Below are 15,923 nucleotides of genomic sequence, written 5' to 3'. Positions count from 1 at the left end.
CAATTAACTACATTGTTATGCTAAGGTATAATGCAATACCTGATTAAATTTCCAGATGAATTTCCTACATTATGTTACTTGTGTGTATCGTCACAGTGTATCGCTCTGCCTGTTGTTGTCCTTTAGTTTACTTATTTTTGGCAATAATCATCTTCATGTGATGTTTTCTATTAATATGCAAATGATGACCACATTTGAATCAAGTCGATTCAAGTGAGTCCGCTTAGGCCCCAGTGTTTGACTGTAAGACTGTAAGTCTTTCTGAAAGGTGTCAGTGTTAGCATCACATGGCTACAGATGAAGTTTCTGAGTGTGTTTTGGTTTCAGTATCAGACTCTATCAGCTGCATCCAGTTGCTGACAACAGTGGTTTGAAACTGTGTTTAAGCAACTGTAAAGCCCACAACAGGTCAAAGTAAACCTCACGCCTGACCTCCATGCAGCTGAATGCATGCGCAAGTCGGCCTCTCTCAGAGTATGTGAGTTTTAAACAGCTGACCACACCAACAGGCCCTTCTTTCTCACCATAAAAAGCCGTTGCAGTTGAGAAAAGCGCTCTCGTGCAGCCTTAGCCAGGGCCACTGAGCTTCACACAATGGAAGCGATTGTGCTCCTCAACAGGAGAAAGAGTGGAGCTTACTGTAATGGTTGGCTAGCTCGAATTAGGACTCGTATTGTGTCTGATCACCTTGCTTATACTGGCTGGAGCCCTGGGACTTATGGGAAACAGCATCCTGGTTGTAATGGACACTGGAGTAATAGGACAAAGTGGGCTGAGTATGAATGCTTGGGCGTGCATGGGCTTGTGAGCATGCTTTGACCTTCTGACCCCATAAGCTCATAATCCTCAGAATGGTCAAACTCAAATTACTCTAGGTAACAAAATATTGATGAAATGGGAGAAACTACACTATATGTCCAAAAGTTTGTGGACAGTTTTTCTAAGGCATGCATTTAGCTACTTTAAGTGGCACCCATTGCTGATACAGATGTGCAAATGCACACACACACACACAGCATGTCTAGTCCCTGCACAATAAAATAGGACTCTCTGGATCAGATAGACATGAACCTAATGGCACCATGCCTAATGCCAGGCGTAGGATAGAGGGATGACATTGAGATGTGGAGTTGGGGATGAGATAGGGTGGTGATCATCAACAACTCACTAATGCTGTTGATGCTGAATGCAATCAAATCCTCCCAGTAATGCTTTACTCAAAATCTAGTAGAAAGCCTTCTTCCCTGGATAGTAGAGGCAGTTTCTCCAACAGAAGCAGGACAGACTCTTTTTTTAATACCCTTGATTTTGTAATAATCAATAAATGAGCTGGTGTCCAAGTACTTTTGTCCATATAGTGAGAAAGTCTACAATGTACATTTTTCACAGTGTATTAAATAGTATTAGTTAATGGGTTATTAGTACAGGTCACTGGAAGCATGACTAAATATAATGCATAAAAGGTATATCACCGTGCCCATTATACTGCATTTCCTCTTCCAGGCCCGTACCAAAGCAATCCAGAATACACTTGGAACCAGTAGAACCAAATGACTTTATATGGGCACGGTTAATTTGCTCTCTGAGTTACTGAGCAAGGGTTTGGAACTTCCAGTCTGAGATATGAAGCTGAAAGGCTGTAGTTGGCTTGTGGACACACGCCCTGGCTTGTAGTAAATATGTAATCAAAGAGGGTGTGGGGCCATGGGGCAGGAAAAGAATAATCCAGCTCCACATAGTTCACTCAGACTCGTTTACTGAGGCAAGCCTTTCTGCAGATAACCTCAGGTGCTGTTATCTACCACATATAAAAGCTCAGGTATTGCTCTTCAGCACATTGGGCCTCTTAGGTTTACAGGAGCCCACTCACAACAGTTACATGTCCTTAAGGGGGCTCGGCTTATATCTTTTTGTACTGGCACATCCACAACAATCCAGCAGATGGCAGTGCAACTCTTGCCACTGCGTAGTGTCTCTCTGAATGTGGACGTCCCTGAAAAAAAGGCCAACGGTCCTTTCTTTGTGAAGACAATCGCTGCTTTGTGTTCCTACCAAGCATATGGTCACTTCCTCTGCTCAGCAGCTGTCGCACTCACTCTCTGTCAGTGGTCCTGGCTATGTCCTGTGAAAGGCACCATTTTCCCTGATGGCAAATTTGATATGGCCCGAATCTCTGATGTTTACTTGCGGCCCATGTATGGAAGCGGGCCAGATGCTGTGTTACCCAGCCAGGAATAGATTGCATCTTAGCTACATTGACTCATCATTCAATAACAATAATAACAGTAATACCACTAGTTTAACCATTAGATCCTATTGTAATTTAGGTCTGGGACTCATATAGTGTGATAATGACCCACTTGCTGTGCTTGGGGTTGAGTGGTGAGTCAGGTTTGGCGGTGACAGTTTACACATAGTTAAGATGTGATCTTCTCATTGGAGCAAACTGGCCAAGTTCTGGCCTGCTTCCATGCTGTCATTCCATGTGTTAAGTGGGCCACATTAAATGCTATATAGGGTTCAGGGTCATTTCAGGATTACTGTCTGGGTTACATTTACTTGACTGATGGAGGCTATTCAGTTAGCAGTTGCTAAAAACCCCTGGTTTGTAGTGAGCTCAGCCCATTATATGAGCTCCACGTCCCATACTTCCAGACTGAGCTAGCCTATGATCAGGACCCAGTAGGACCACCACAAAGCAGGTAGGTATTATTTGGATGGTGGGTCATTCTCAGCACTGCAGGGACCCTGCAGACTGATGTGGCGATGGTGAGTGTGTTAGTAGTGTGTATTGCGCTGGTGGTACGAGTGGATCCGGCACAGCAGTGCTGCTGGAGTGTTTAAACACTATGTCCACTCATTGTCCATTCCTGCCTAGTTGTTTCTGTCAGAGGTCATCCTCTAGTCCTTCATCAGTGCTCACAGGACGCTCCCTACAGAACCCTGTTGGCTGGATAGTTCTCAGTCCAGCAGTGACACTGAGGTGTTTAAGCACTCCAGCAGCACTGCTGTGTCTTATCCACTTGTACCACCAGCACAACACACACTCACTAACACTCACCACCACCATGTCAGTCAGTGTCACTGCAGTGCTGAGAATGACCCACCACCCAAATACTACCTACTCTGAGGTGGTCAGTCCGGTGGGGTCCTGACCATTAAAGAACAGGATGGAAGGAGGCTAACTAAACAAAGTATGCAGAGAAACAGATGGATACAGTCTAGGATTACAGACCTACACAGTGCCCCTAGTGGGTCAGTGGAACTGGTGTAATAGGCCGTATATGTAGTTCTATTTCCACCAATGCAACCACCCTTTATCCAGGCAAAGAACCATATAAGCCTCCAAATGATCCTTTGCATTGTATAGAACTATATCTTTACTAAAGCACTCTTGAAAAACCCTTTTTAGGAGCATTTAGCAGCTTGTTTTACTGCATCTTTAGTCATCTTGTTTACAAACTATTTTTCAATTTATAAAGAGAACAAATCATCAGAGTACTCTAGATTTTCCATGAGTGATAAATCCAAGCAAAAGATGAACCGCTTGAGATGTTTGTTAAATGTTTATTGTTGTTAAAATGCTGTGTCTGGGCCTTTGTGGGAAAAGCCCCTTGGCAAGGTCACTCAGCGATGATGCACTTCCTTTTCAGAGCTGAAGCATTCCATTCTTCTGACTTCCAGATAGAGCATATTCCTGTGTAATTCCCGTGAGGAAATGAGTAGGATTCAGAGAAGGTCCTGGGTGGAGATTAGCGACTGACAGCTGCATGTGATTGGGATAAATAAAGGGGAAGTAACTCAATAAAAAAGATAAAATATGATATTGAGATTAAAAAAAACTATAAAGATAACTGATATTGAAATGAATGAAGCACCATGCAAAACTTTTGGACACCCAAAAAGATTTGAGCTCTCAAATAACTTTTACCAAGGTTGCAGGCCTTCATTATCTTGACTTCCAAAGCCTAGGTAGGCTGCCTTTCTCGGACGCTAGGTCATAGAAGGCTTTTCCAAAATGAAGGACCCTTCGTATACAGCCCAGAAATGCAGCCTACGTTCAGAGCGATTTTGAGCACACAACTGATGTATTCTTTCCAGCCCTCAGTTACCCACAGTTCTCTGCGCTGCTCATAGGATTGTTAGAAAGGCAAACCAACCCCCTTTGTTTAACTGCAGAAGAGCTTTAGGAGGATTTAGGAGACTCTGGAGGGGTGCTGCACTGTTCTACTGTGCAGAATCACCCAACACCTGCTCAAATAGGGCATCAACAAGGATTTTGGGCCCCTTGTAAAGATGTTACTGGGCCACAACTCTAACAAATTTGCCAATACTTAATTAACAAGCGTTTTAGGGCCCCTGTCAGTCACAAGCTCTTAAAACCTTAGAATACTTTCGCCCTGTACAGCGCCCCTGCTTATGGAAGAGCAGTACTTTAGCTAATGAAGCTTGTCTTCATGTCTTCAGTGTAAAATTAGAAGCAGACTTAAGACCCCAAACTTGTCTTCTCTGATTGAATATATCCTGACTAAAGGCCAGAACACACCAACCGGACGAACCCAAACCAACGCAAAGTTTGGGTTGGCGTGTCTCGAGTGTTTGTGTCTGAAATGTTTGGTTCAGTTTCGAAATGTTGAATTCATGTTGTGTTTGATGATGTTCGGGCAGTCGATCATGACCTTCACCAGACTTTTCCACACGCAGCTGCGCACACAGTGAACAGCTTATTGACTCTGCTGTTTAGCTTGTTTATGCTAAGCTAAGACATCGTTCGAGGCATCGTTTTGGACGGAGATTTACTTATTACCAAAAACCTCTAAGAACACTTAGTAGACACTCCCCCCTCCCTCTCCATGAGGTGAAGCTAACCTTTTTAAGATCTGGTGGTGTTGCTCTGGTGCCGACCGTGTGGAGAAGATAAACCCAGGTTTGTCTTTATTTTTCAGTTTTTCTTTAGCAGAGTTTTTAATATCCACCTGAGGAGCTCTGAAATGGGCGCTCGTAACCTAAACAAGGTGCACAGCAGTGGCCTGTTTTTTTCCAGTGTGAGGCAGCATCTACCTGGAAAAATGTAGAGATCTTTCAGAGGACAACAGAGAAAACCTCAGACATGGTCGATCCGGATGGGAAAGAAATCACAGAGGAGCTCCTGTGAAAAAGTGAAGTACTCCAGGACTCCATTTGGGTCAGGACTCCCCGAAGATGAAGATCTGCTATTGCTATGGTCAGCTATTTTTTTTTTAGAACATCCTGAAACAACTGCCAACGTTAGACCATTGAAGTGTGGTCTGTGTGGTCTGGCCCTTAGGAGGAAGATTTGTGTGTAAATTCGATTTGTGATCTATCTCTTTAAATAACTTCCCTGATTGTTTTGGGCAGTTTCTCATTTCTGATTCTCATCCACTTAAAGCTCCCACCAGTCCGTTTGTCTTCCCAAGCACAGAGTCTTCACACAGGCCAGACCCTTATTGATTTTACTCTTCCTGCCCGAAGCAGCCTCAGCTCTCATTCTGCTAAATTGGCATTCCCCAAGTTTAACTGCACGGACAGAAAGGAAGGAACCTTTCGTAACTCATATATTTTAGCAGATTTGTTGGAGCTTTAAAGCGCAGTGGCTCAGCAGTGCCAATGACGGCTGGCTGCACTGTTACTGACTCCCTTCACAGTCAGCCACAGTTCCCCTGGCTTTTCTTCTGAAGTAGCCTGGCTTCGGTTCAGCTGTTTTTCCTAGCACTGCGCTCGGCCGGTGCTTCCTGGCTTTTCCCTGAGCTTCCCGTCCTCTTGTTATCGGACAGGCAATAGGGGCATGCCTGAAACTTGGACATTGTGGCACATTTATTAGGACTGCGTCATTACAACACACTCCTTATTACAGCCAAGACCACAAGTGGGACCTCTGCTCTCGTAGACCTGTATTGAAAGGCAAGATGGCCCACTGATAAGTTCTTATCAGGAAAGGATTGAGTGAACGAGCGACGGATCAACTTCGGAACTGGAATTGTCCAACATCTCATGCTAGGGCAAAGTGGAAATGGCAAGTTTTTTTCACCTGAACCCAACATTTTCACAAAAACCTGCCAGAAGATTGGATGCGCCCACCCTCAGGAAGTTGGCTTGGCTTTGTTCATCTTTTGCGTGATGTTGGAGGACTCTATGGATCATACTGGAATATTTGGAGCTTTCAGTCTCTTTACAGGGGTAAATGAGTGAGGGAGGGGAACTCACTGAGGAAGTGGAGCTACGCTGGATATTTTGGTCCCTATTCATCTACAGGAAAGCTGGCTACAGACTTGCTTTCTCACAGAAACTTTCTCCTCCTGCTCTTGTTTTTCACCATGTGGTTCCTCTCCCCTTCTGCCTGAGAGCTGCAGCTCTCTGTTGCTCTTTGCACTGAGCTTCTGCTGATGGCCAGTGATGGACTGTCTGGGTTCTGGTCTCAAGAAGTCCCTTCTGCGCCGCACCGCCTCCGGTAGGTGATCGTACGCGATGATGGCCGACACCATGCCTAGGATAGGGGCTTTTACTGTCATCTTCAGAATGCGCAGTACTGCGGTCAACACTGACAGACTGGAATAATGAGAAGAAGAGGCCAGGTTGGCTTTCCTGCTGCCATAATAGTGACTTAGATATTGTGCTAGAACTAAAGTAACCCTACTCTCTAAACCTACAGCCAAGTAATTCCTAAAGAATACAGTATGGGCAGCGGATTGAGAAAAATGAGGCGCCGGCAGAAGTATTGGTTTTGGCAAACTAAAGGTAAACGTCTGTTTCCATCACTTCTGTTAAGATGTGACACTTTGCAGAAGTGCTGTTTAAAAGCTATAACACTCCGAGGTATCTGTTATCATGAATAACATCATGATTGTGATGATATATGGCAATGGTTCCCAAAACATGGTGGATGGTCAACTTTTGTGCTCTATCCCAGCTATCCCATCACTTCTTCTACCAGGGGTGCCTAAGCCTGGTCCTGGAGATCCACTACCCCTACAGAATTTAGCTCCATAACCATAATCCAACACAACTGACCCAAGTAATAAAGGTCTTTAGGGGCACCTGAATGTTAGAGCCAAGTGTGTTGGACCTGAATACTAGGGTGGAAGATCTCCAGAACCAGGAAAGAGCACCTATGCCTTCAGCCATTGAGGAACACTGAATACCTGGTTCAGGTGTGTCAAGACAGAAGTCAGAGCAAAAACATGAATTGACCACAAGGCCCTGAGGGCTTATATGTTGTGCTGGAACTAAAGTAACCCTACTTTCTACACATATAACCAAGATTGAGAAGAATATTTAAAAAGGTTGATTTTGGTAGACATCAATTTCCATCACTTTTAGAGTTCAGAAGACTTTGATGGCTCTGATGTGACTGAATTTGCTCACTACATTGCATAACAACACACCCACACTGAATAGCTGCTTTGGGACACCGTGAAAAGTGCAGTTTGTCCACATTGTCAGGCCTAAATGATTTAGAAGGAGCCTGAGGTCAAGATGCTTGGGTAATATAACTCAGAAGTAGGTGAACCGAAGAATTTGGACACAGAGGCGCATGGGAACATTGAGCTAAAGTTACAGCGACGGCATATGCAGCCCTTTGGATATGTGGTCGCCCTTCTTGGTCTTCTACTGCATTTCCATGGAATTAAAAGTAAAATAAAGAGTGTGTGTGTGTGTGTGTGTGTGCACATACCTGCAAGCTGTTCATGCATGTACTGGATGTGTGCAGTCAGTCGTGACACAGAGTGAAGTGGAACTTTATCATATTTCTCAGTTTAGCATCCTATCTGCCTCCTCACGCTCGGACCGAAACCTGAGCTCAGTAGCCTAGAGGCTAGGTTTTAGTGAAAGCCTGGTCGGACATCGCCTGCAGCTGGCTCAGGAATTATCCATACTTCTCTTTAACGCTACACCCCGCACCACTCCACGGCACCCCCCACCCCCCTCAACACAGTGCCACCCATTAGTTCAGGCTGGGCAATGCTGCACTAATCTAAATCTCCAGCAGCCGGTGTTCCACTTCACAAGCTGCTCTCATTGCCTGGTGACCCAAATGCTGTCTGCTTTACTGTCTCACCAGTCATACTGAAAATGATCTGACCTATAGAACGGGCACTACAGTGCACGACAGGTGTGCTGAGCCATGTGTGTACACTTTATACACTATACGTACAAAAGTTTGTAGACACCTGCTCCTCCAGAGCTGCTTTTGAAATCAATAATTAATAATAGGGTAATAATAGGGAGTCTGTTGTCCCTTTCCTACAATCTCTAATAGTCTTTACTCTTCTGCAAAGGCCTTACACTAGATTTTGGAAACTTGCTATGAGGATTTGATGGCATTCAGCCATGAAAGCATTAGTGAGGTCAGGTACTGACAATGGAGGATTAGTTATAGATCAAAAATGGCACTCAAACTTAGCCCAGAGGTATTTATTGGCTGGAGCTCCAGCAGTTCCACTGCTCCACCACAGCCCAGTGCTGCAGGGCTCTACCCATCTACCCCTCTATCTACCGAATGGCATGTTGGGTATGGTGACTTTGGGCATGGGTACATTATATACAGTAGCTGAACAGTAGCTAATCTCACTTATTAAAGCAGTGTCTGGATGTCATCATGAATAACACGGTTGTAATGATATATTACAGTGGTGCCAAACCTGGCCCTGAGATGGTCCACTTCAGCCAAGGGTGTCCAATCCTGGTCCTGGAGCTCTACTACCCCTACAGAGTTTAGCTCCAACCAACCTCCAACATCCAGCCCTAATCTAACATACCTAATCCAGGTAATGAAGGCCTTCAGGGGCATCTGAGTATTAGAGCCGAGTGTGTTGGATCTAAATCCTGTAGTGGAAGATCTCCAGGACCCGGCATGAGCATTCGGGTGTGTCAGGAGAGCAGTCAGAGCAAAACATGGAGTGGAAATGGAGCCCTGAGGATTAGACTAGGAAGCACTAATCTACAATTTGGGGTTCCCCCCATATTCGAGTCTCGTAATGCTGAGTGTCAGTCGATATCGATCCTCTAGGACTGATTCTGGACTGATTGATTTAGTTTAGTCAAGACTTTTCTTTAAATCACTGTTTTATAGTGTTTAATATCTTATAATCCAGTCTGCTTCACCTCCCTGACCAATCGGCTCCCAGCTCCTTTACAACACTGCAGTCTAATCGCTTCCTGTATGTGTGTGTTTGGTGGTACACACTCTGGACTGATATCTGTTGTTGTTGGTCTACTGGTGTGTAATAGCTGGTTTATAGTGGGTGAATGTGCTGTGTGTGATTTGGGTTTCTATAGTGTGTGTGTGTGTGTGTGTGTTTTAGCATTAGCTTTAGCCTCCACTCAGTTCTGAATGGGCTCTTCAGTGCTGGTTTATAAACAGAGACAGGCGTGCGGTTCTCCCGCTGGTAAAACAGAACGTTTCAGTGAGAGTTTTATAAAGGTTTGGATATTATGGTATGTAAAACTGCTCCACACTGCAGACTCTGAACACCTTGGGCAAAACAAAGACTCACATCAGCACTAGAATTAAAATAGCTGGTACAAAAATAATTTAAATATGCTTGGATCGATCCTGATTAGACATCTCTACAGCACTTCAACCAGTAATGGTTCATTGGCTCAATCTATGATGGCCTTTCATCAGAGCACTTCCTCTCATGTTCTGGAACCTTAATTCCACCTATATCTCTTATAACACTCCTATAGCACTCTTATTAGGTCCATCAAAAGTGGTCTGTCGCTACAACCAACTGAAATCATGTAAATGTAGTGTGGGGACTGGAGTTACACACCCTGTCTCGTGTTGCAGGAAGGAAAAGGCAAGGTTCTCTGTTACAGCATACCCCCTCTCCGTCCACACCTATTGTGTGGATATACCATCAGAAAAACTGCCCTCGACACAATGTCTGTGGTAAAATGTCTGGGCATGGTCTATGTATTGCCTGCACTTTTAAAAATAAAGGGGTAACAAAGGGCTTTTTGAGCGATGCTATAGAAGATCCCATTTTTGGTTCCATAAAAAGCCATTTTTTTGTAAAGGGGATGTGATGTATGTGTGAAGAACCTTTTAAAGATTTAAAGAAATGAATGTAAAGGTTCTTCATCAATTCAAAGGTTTTTTACACTCATACATGGTCATGTGTTTGATGTGGTGTGAGAAAGTTAGAGCAGATTGGACGGTTAAGCAAGAATGCAAATAACTGTGTGTGTGACCAGAGGCTCATCAGGCCGATCTGTTATTATCTTCTTTTCTCCATCGAAACTTTCATTTATCCAGCACACCCACTTACGTAATTACACACATAGAGACACACAAATGTCACAAAATAGCTGTAATCCAACCCCCTCTGTTTTTGACCCTAAAAACAGCAAACCGTAACCTTAAAGGGGGCCCTGGAAAGTCAAGCTGTATTTATCTTGGATAGTGGAATAATGAGAGTTCAGTACATTGAAGTGACAAACCATGTGTCAGTTGGTTCCTCCTTCAGAAGTTGGAGTTGGAAAACAGGCCAATTCTAAATCCCCAAAACTGTTACATCACAGTCTTGACTATATTTACGCCCCCTGAAATTTACATAAACCCTGCCAGAAAGCTCTAGTCAAAGCTGGTGAAACAATATGGACAATATGGTGTTGTTGATACTGGAGAGCAGCTCATCACGTCTGGACTCTGCAAGCTAAAAATTGGGTTGCGACGTGAACCAGGCCTTGTGACTGTGGCTTTTCCTGTACCAGTGTCCTCAGAAGGGGAGCTTAAGCTTGTGAGCTGTGGAGGCAAACAGGGATCTACGCTAGGCTAAAAGCTAACACCTCTCCCATGTCCGCTCCCTTGAAAACAAACTAGACTACCTCAACTGAACCAAACTGAAGCTCACATCAGAAGGGTTTTTTTACTGGTAAGGCTCCAGAAATCCAGACCCGGGGAAGCGAGCGAGGGCTAGGTATAAAGCTAACCATCTACAATCTCTTCAGCTCGCTAGCAGCACTATTTGGCAAGACACTGCAATAATTATTGTTTTTATACAGTGTTAAAATGCTTGACTATGTGGGTTCTGTGAGCTGCAGTAGAGTTGTAATACAGCCAATTAAAGCAGAGCTTGTTTTTTTCCGACAAGCCCACAAAGAAAAATCATAATTTTTCATTTTGAGGAAAAGTAACAGGGTGGTAAATAGGCTTGTAAAAGCGCATCTGAGCATATTTCACCCCAGCCAAGTTCAGAAACGTACTATTGGCTAACGTACTATATGGCTGAGGTTGGGTTGGGAAGGGCAGTGTGCGGGTGTAGCATGGTGGGTGATGTAGGTTGTTTTTTCCATAAGTTAAAGTCTTGGGTAAAATCCATATGCATCAATGGTGCCAGTGGGGCTAGATATGGCCTTATCCACCAGGGAGGCCAGTGTAGTTCTACAGTTATGAAGTTATGAAGGTAAAGCTTTGAAAGGGAAGTGGGTCTGGGATGCTGGACTTCACTGTTGAGCCTTCCGAACACAGACGAAGGGAGGTGCCTACCTGATGACCTGCAACATGTGGGTAATTAGAGTATGGGTGAAGGGAATGAGCTGGGCTGAGCCCTATGTGTAACCCCAAGTAATAGGTGCCATAGTTTTTTTGTCATTTCCTGTAATATTTCATATCACTTCCATACATCAGAGAGCAATTCAGCATACTAGGGTACTTTAAATAATCAGGAAATAGGGCAGTAGAAAATGAGCCAGTAGAGAGCAGCCTGAAGAAACCCCTATTTGGCCCTCACATGTACACCAGTGTGAGTACACACACATATATAGCTTTGACAGTCCCCCAGCCTGCACCATATTCTTTTTACTAGGCAGGGTAATTACAGAAAGATGTTAAATGTCACATGTATGTGAAGTAATGGACCGGTTTAGGGAAACAAGCTCAAGAACTCAGAAAGAATGCCATCCATGCGAAGCACGCAGTGGTGCTCGCTTTAGGCTTGGGAGGCACTTCTGGGGGGAACTCTTAGTGTAGTCGTTGTCTCCAGACTTGAATAACCTGTATGCTCTAAAAGCAATTGGTCTGATGCTCCAGAAGGGGGCAGATGTATGTCTTGTGTGTTACTCATATACTGTTAAGTGTCAGACATGCAGTTGTTGACTTGATTCCACTGAAGCTCAGCACGAAAAAATGTCCCAGTAGCGTTTGTCAAAGCGAGGAGGTCTGTGCCCAAAACAGACTGTGCAGTTTGAGAGCAGGTGTTTTTCAGGTTAACATCTGGTAGATCTGAATGTTTCTTGTGCAGGCATTCATTGAAATAGGGCTGCACAAATCTGGTAAAATACTAATACTGTTTGGCGAAAAAGTCAAATTTACACAAATTCACAATTTTCTGGGCATGCCAGATATTCTCAATTAGCCAAGGTGTGCAGACGTTGCTTCTTTACGAAACTGGAGAATTCGGTTGGTGTTTTGTTCATGTTTATAGTTCACATTAACCTTTTAAACAGCCTATGGCTTGCCAGCGGGCCAAAAGTGTTATTACAAACTTCTGTTTCCAAATAATAGCCCCACCAGATTGTACAGACGTCCCTGTAGCTACTGAGTAATACCTTAGTGTGTGATAAGCATTGCTGCAATAAGGGCTTGACCCCTTAAACAGCCTATGGTCCGTTGACAGTGTCGAAAGTGTTACTAACTGCTATTACCAATGAATAGCCCCACCAGTTTGTACAGAAGTCCCTGCAGCTACTAAGTAATACACCTTAGTGTGTGATAAGCCTTCCTGTGTTAAGAGATTAAAGCAATGGTTCAGTGAAAACAACCAAATGTACCCAGTTTTCCACTTAACCCAGATCTCTAAATTGTGCTTCTCCAGCTAAGTGCTGGAGCTACAAAGCTAATGTCACTAAAAACACTAGAAGAAGTCAATAGGCCAAACTGTTTTTCCTTACCTCCACATGTTCTCAACCCCATCCAGGCGTTAATTAATGAGGTTTCGGTTGCAATATCATACTTGGTTAAAGACTGATCTGCAGTGCATTGTTTGAAATGCTTGAAACACCCAGAGAAACACTTATCTGGAGCTGTGATTGGACGATATTAATGCATATTTGCGTATTGGAGCCTTTTGCGGTATCGTGGAGGGCAAAATTGGGCCCATATATTACGTTTTGCATCATTTTTAATCTCTTCATCCCTTATAATTAGTCTGTTCTTGTTACTGAACTGATATAGAATATTTAAATGATCTCTGTTCTGATTGGAAGCTCTATATTGTGACCTGTTCAGAAAGCAAGCTTTGTTAAAACAGTCCTTATTGCCTGACAACCTTGTCGAAGATTGCTACCATGGTCGCTTAGCATCGCTTACACTGCGGTAGCAATGGCAGGGGGTCTCGCCCGGCCTCGTTCAGCATCGCTACCGCTGCGGTGACGTCACTGTTGCTGTGATAGCATTGCTACCAATGCTGGCGGGCGGCCCCACCAGCAGAGCTAACGCGACGCCTGTCACAAGTCATGTTCATGAGGTCCTGCACCCTTCACATTTAAAAACTAGTAAATATGAGGTCTACATCTTAAGGCTCTGAGGGCAGGGCAGGGTCACATAATACTTACAATATTTACATTTACGGTATTTAGCAGACGCTCTTATCCAGAGCGACTTACAAGGTTACCCGTATTACAAAGGTGCGTCAGTGTAGTGTTGGGAGTCTTGCCCAAGGACTCTTATTGGTGTAGCGCAGCATAGTCACCCAGACTGGGAATCGAACCCCAGTCGCCCACATGGTGTGGTAGCTCAGTGGCAGGTAGTGGTGTTATCTGTTGCGCCACACCAACCAAATATATTTCGGTCATTGAAAGGCCATTGCCGCTTCTATGCTGGTCCAGCAAAACTAGGCTTGCTGAAGGTTGAATAGACCTTTAAGACATCACAAAAACAATGAGGCCAAAGTGTGCTTTTTTCCTCTAAATCTTTTAATCAAAATTCTTCATTTGTAATTAGTCTGTTTGGAAGTGTTGCGAGATGTGTACACCTATCCGCAAAAACTTTGTCTTCCTTCTAATCAAAGGCCAGTTCCTCTCCTCTGGGTGAAGGTGAATGCTACAGTGCAGTGCTGGTGTCAGCTCTGTTCTTTTCCACTGGGCTTGTGTATTGATTTTGACTGGGCTGTGTTGGCCGCCAGTAGGGAACAATTTCATCTGCCTTTTGGTCCTCTCACCCACACAGACCTGTCTGACAGACTAGCAGAAGTCTGTGTGTGTGCATGTTGTACATGTGCTTTTCTGTTTTACAAGGTTTATATGTGTGTGCCAGCAGTAAAGTAGCTAGGCGATTTCTTGGCTAGAGTCAGAGTGTGTGCCTGTGTGTAACAGCTAACAGCCTCAGCTCAGAAGTGTGTCTAAGTATTTGATGCACTCTCAGGGCTGTATGATACAGCTGTATTGTACATATGGCAACCGAAATATGCCTTTACAATCCTCGTAATTAAGGATCGGCCTGAGGGCCCCAGAGTGGCACAGCTGTCTAAGTGCAGCTGTCTTCCTTATCATTGGAAGACAGCCCTGCAAGTAAACTCTCTAGTAATGCCACAGTTATCCGTCTCATGGGAGTCCCAGAGAGCACAGTCAGCCTAGCTTATTCTAAGTGGGTATGACGGCCATCCCTCTTCCCTCATCATCTGACTGAATTTGCATTTTTTTAGCAGCCATGTGCCACAGTGGAAACTCCTACTAGCCTTCACCCTACCAGCACTGATGCTGATTGGTCCAGTTTCAATTTAACAAATCCTTGCCTGAAAAATACACTGTCCAAATATTTATGGACACCTCTTCTAATTAACACAGGGGCTGTGAGGTGTGCTGTGGAGCAGTGGAACTGTGTTCTCTTGAATGATGGTTGGTGCTTCATTAAATACTTTTGGGATGAGTTAGGGATTATGAAGTGGGGTGGTGATGATTCAACGTCCTGACCTCAACTCATCGCAACGCTTCTCCAGAATCTAGTGGAAAGCCTCTTCCGGACAGTAGAGACAGTCACTCCAACAGAAGCAGGATCAACACTTTTTTCTAATATCCTGGATTTCAGAAGAAACAATGAATGAGCAGGTGTCCCAATACTTTTGTCCTTATAGTCTATCTGTTACTATTGCCCGCCTACACTCATTTCAGTGCATCTCTGCTATGTAGACATGCTATGTAGCTGCAGTTACATACTGGGATTCTGCTTAGACACTTCTTGGGCTGTCTTTGGTCACAAATGCTTTCAAAACGAGACTGATGGGCCCCCAGGCAGCATGTCCCATAAAGCATTCTCAGACCACTGAGTTTAACTCACGTTTGAGTCTCCGATGGCATTGTTAGGGCAAACAATTCTGTGTAAATATGTGTAAATCAGTGTGAATCAGTGTGAATCTGCCTCTGCGCTCACTCATTAACTGTTAATGAAGCATAAAGACAGCATGTGACCATCACACACTGCCTTCTAACCAGGTTCTGCCAAGACCATGAAGTGTTTTGGCCACAGGGAACTTTTTACTGCCTTTAATAGCTTTTTTATTTGGTAGGAAATTAACTGTCTGCAACACAAGTGTGTGTGTGAGAGAGAGAGAGTGTGTGAGAGAGTGCCTGAGCGAAGGAGCATGTGTGTTTATTAGCTTGTGCATATTCACAGAACACTAATTGCATTCATAAAAGCTCCCCATCACTCTCTGTCTGGATATTAATGGCACTCTGCTCTTGTCAGCACAGAGATGAACACCAGTGACGGTACTGACTGAAATCCATCATCCTACAAGGCCTGATTTGATTTGTGTCATAACTGCAAATGCCAGGTGTCTGACCTCTACTGCACAGGCCGGTCTGTAAGGCCCACTCAACCTCTGCTAGAAGCAATCGGCCAGAGCTGCTGGAAACAGCAGGGAAATATGTCTAAGGTGTGTGGCAGGCTGTGATGGGGCCCT

The 15,923-nt window shown here is 44.3% G+C and overlaps 1 protein-coding gene across 2 annotated transcripts in view; it reads left to right on the top strand.

Moving 5' to 3' along the window:
• fgd4a (FYVE, RhoGEF and PH domain containing 4a) overlaps positions 1 to 15,923 on the top strand; it is a 72,928-nt gene that overhangs the window by 2,496 nt on the left and 54,509 nt on the right. The window contains exon 1 of one of the 2 annotated variants that reach the window (XM_072695909.1): positions 6,391 to 6,469. The exons of the other annotated variant lie outside the window; for it this stretch is intronic. Coding sequence (XP_072552010.1) covers positions 6,415 to 6,469 — 55 coding nt within the window. The 5' untranslated portion in view covers positions 6,391 to 6,414. Of the gene's footprint in view, positions 1 to 6,390; positions 6,470 to 15,923 lie in introns of those variants that run through there. 2 annotated transcript variants of the gene reach the window in all.

This window comes from Salminus brasiliensis, chromosome 13 (assembly GCF_030463535.1).
Source record: "Salminus brasiliensis chromosome 13, fSalBra1.hap2, whole genome shotgun sequence".
NCBI lineage: Eukaryota > Metazoa > Chordata > Actinopteri > Characiformes > Bryconidae > Salminus > Salminus brasiliensis.
This window is presented reverse-complemented; position numbering and strand designations above follow the sequence as displayed.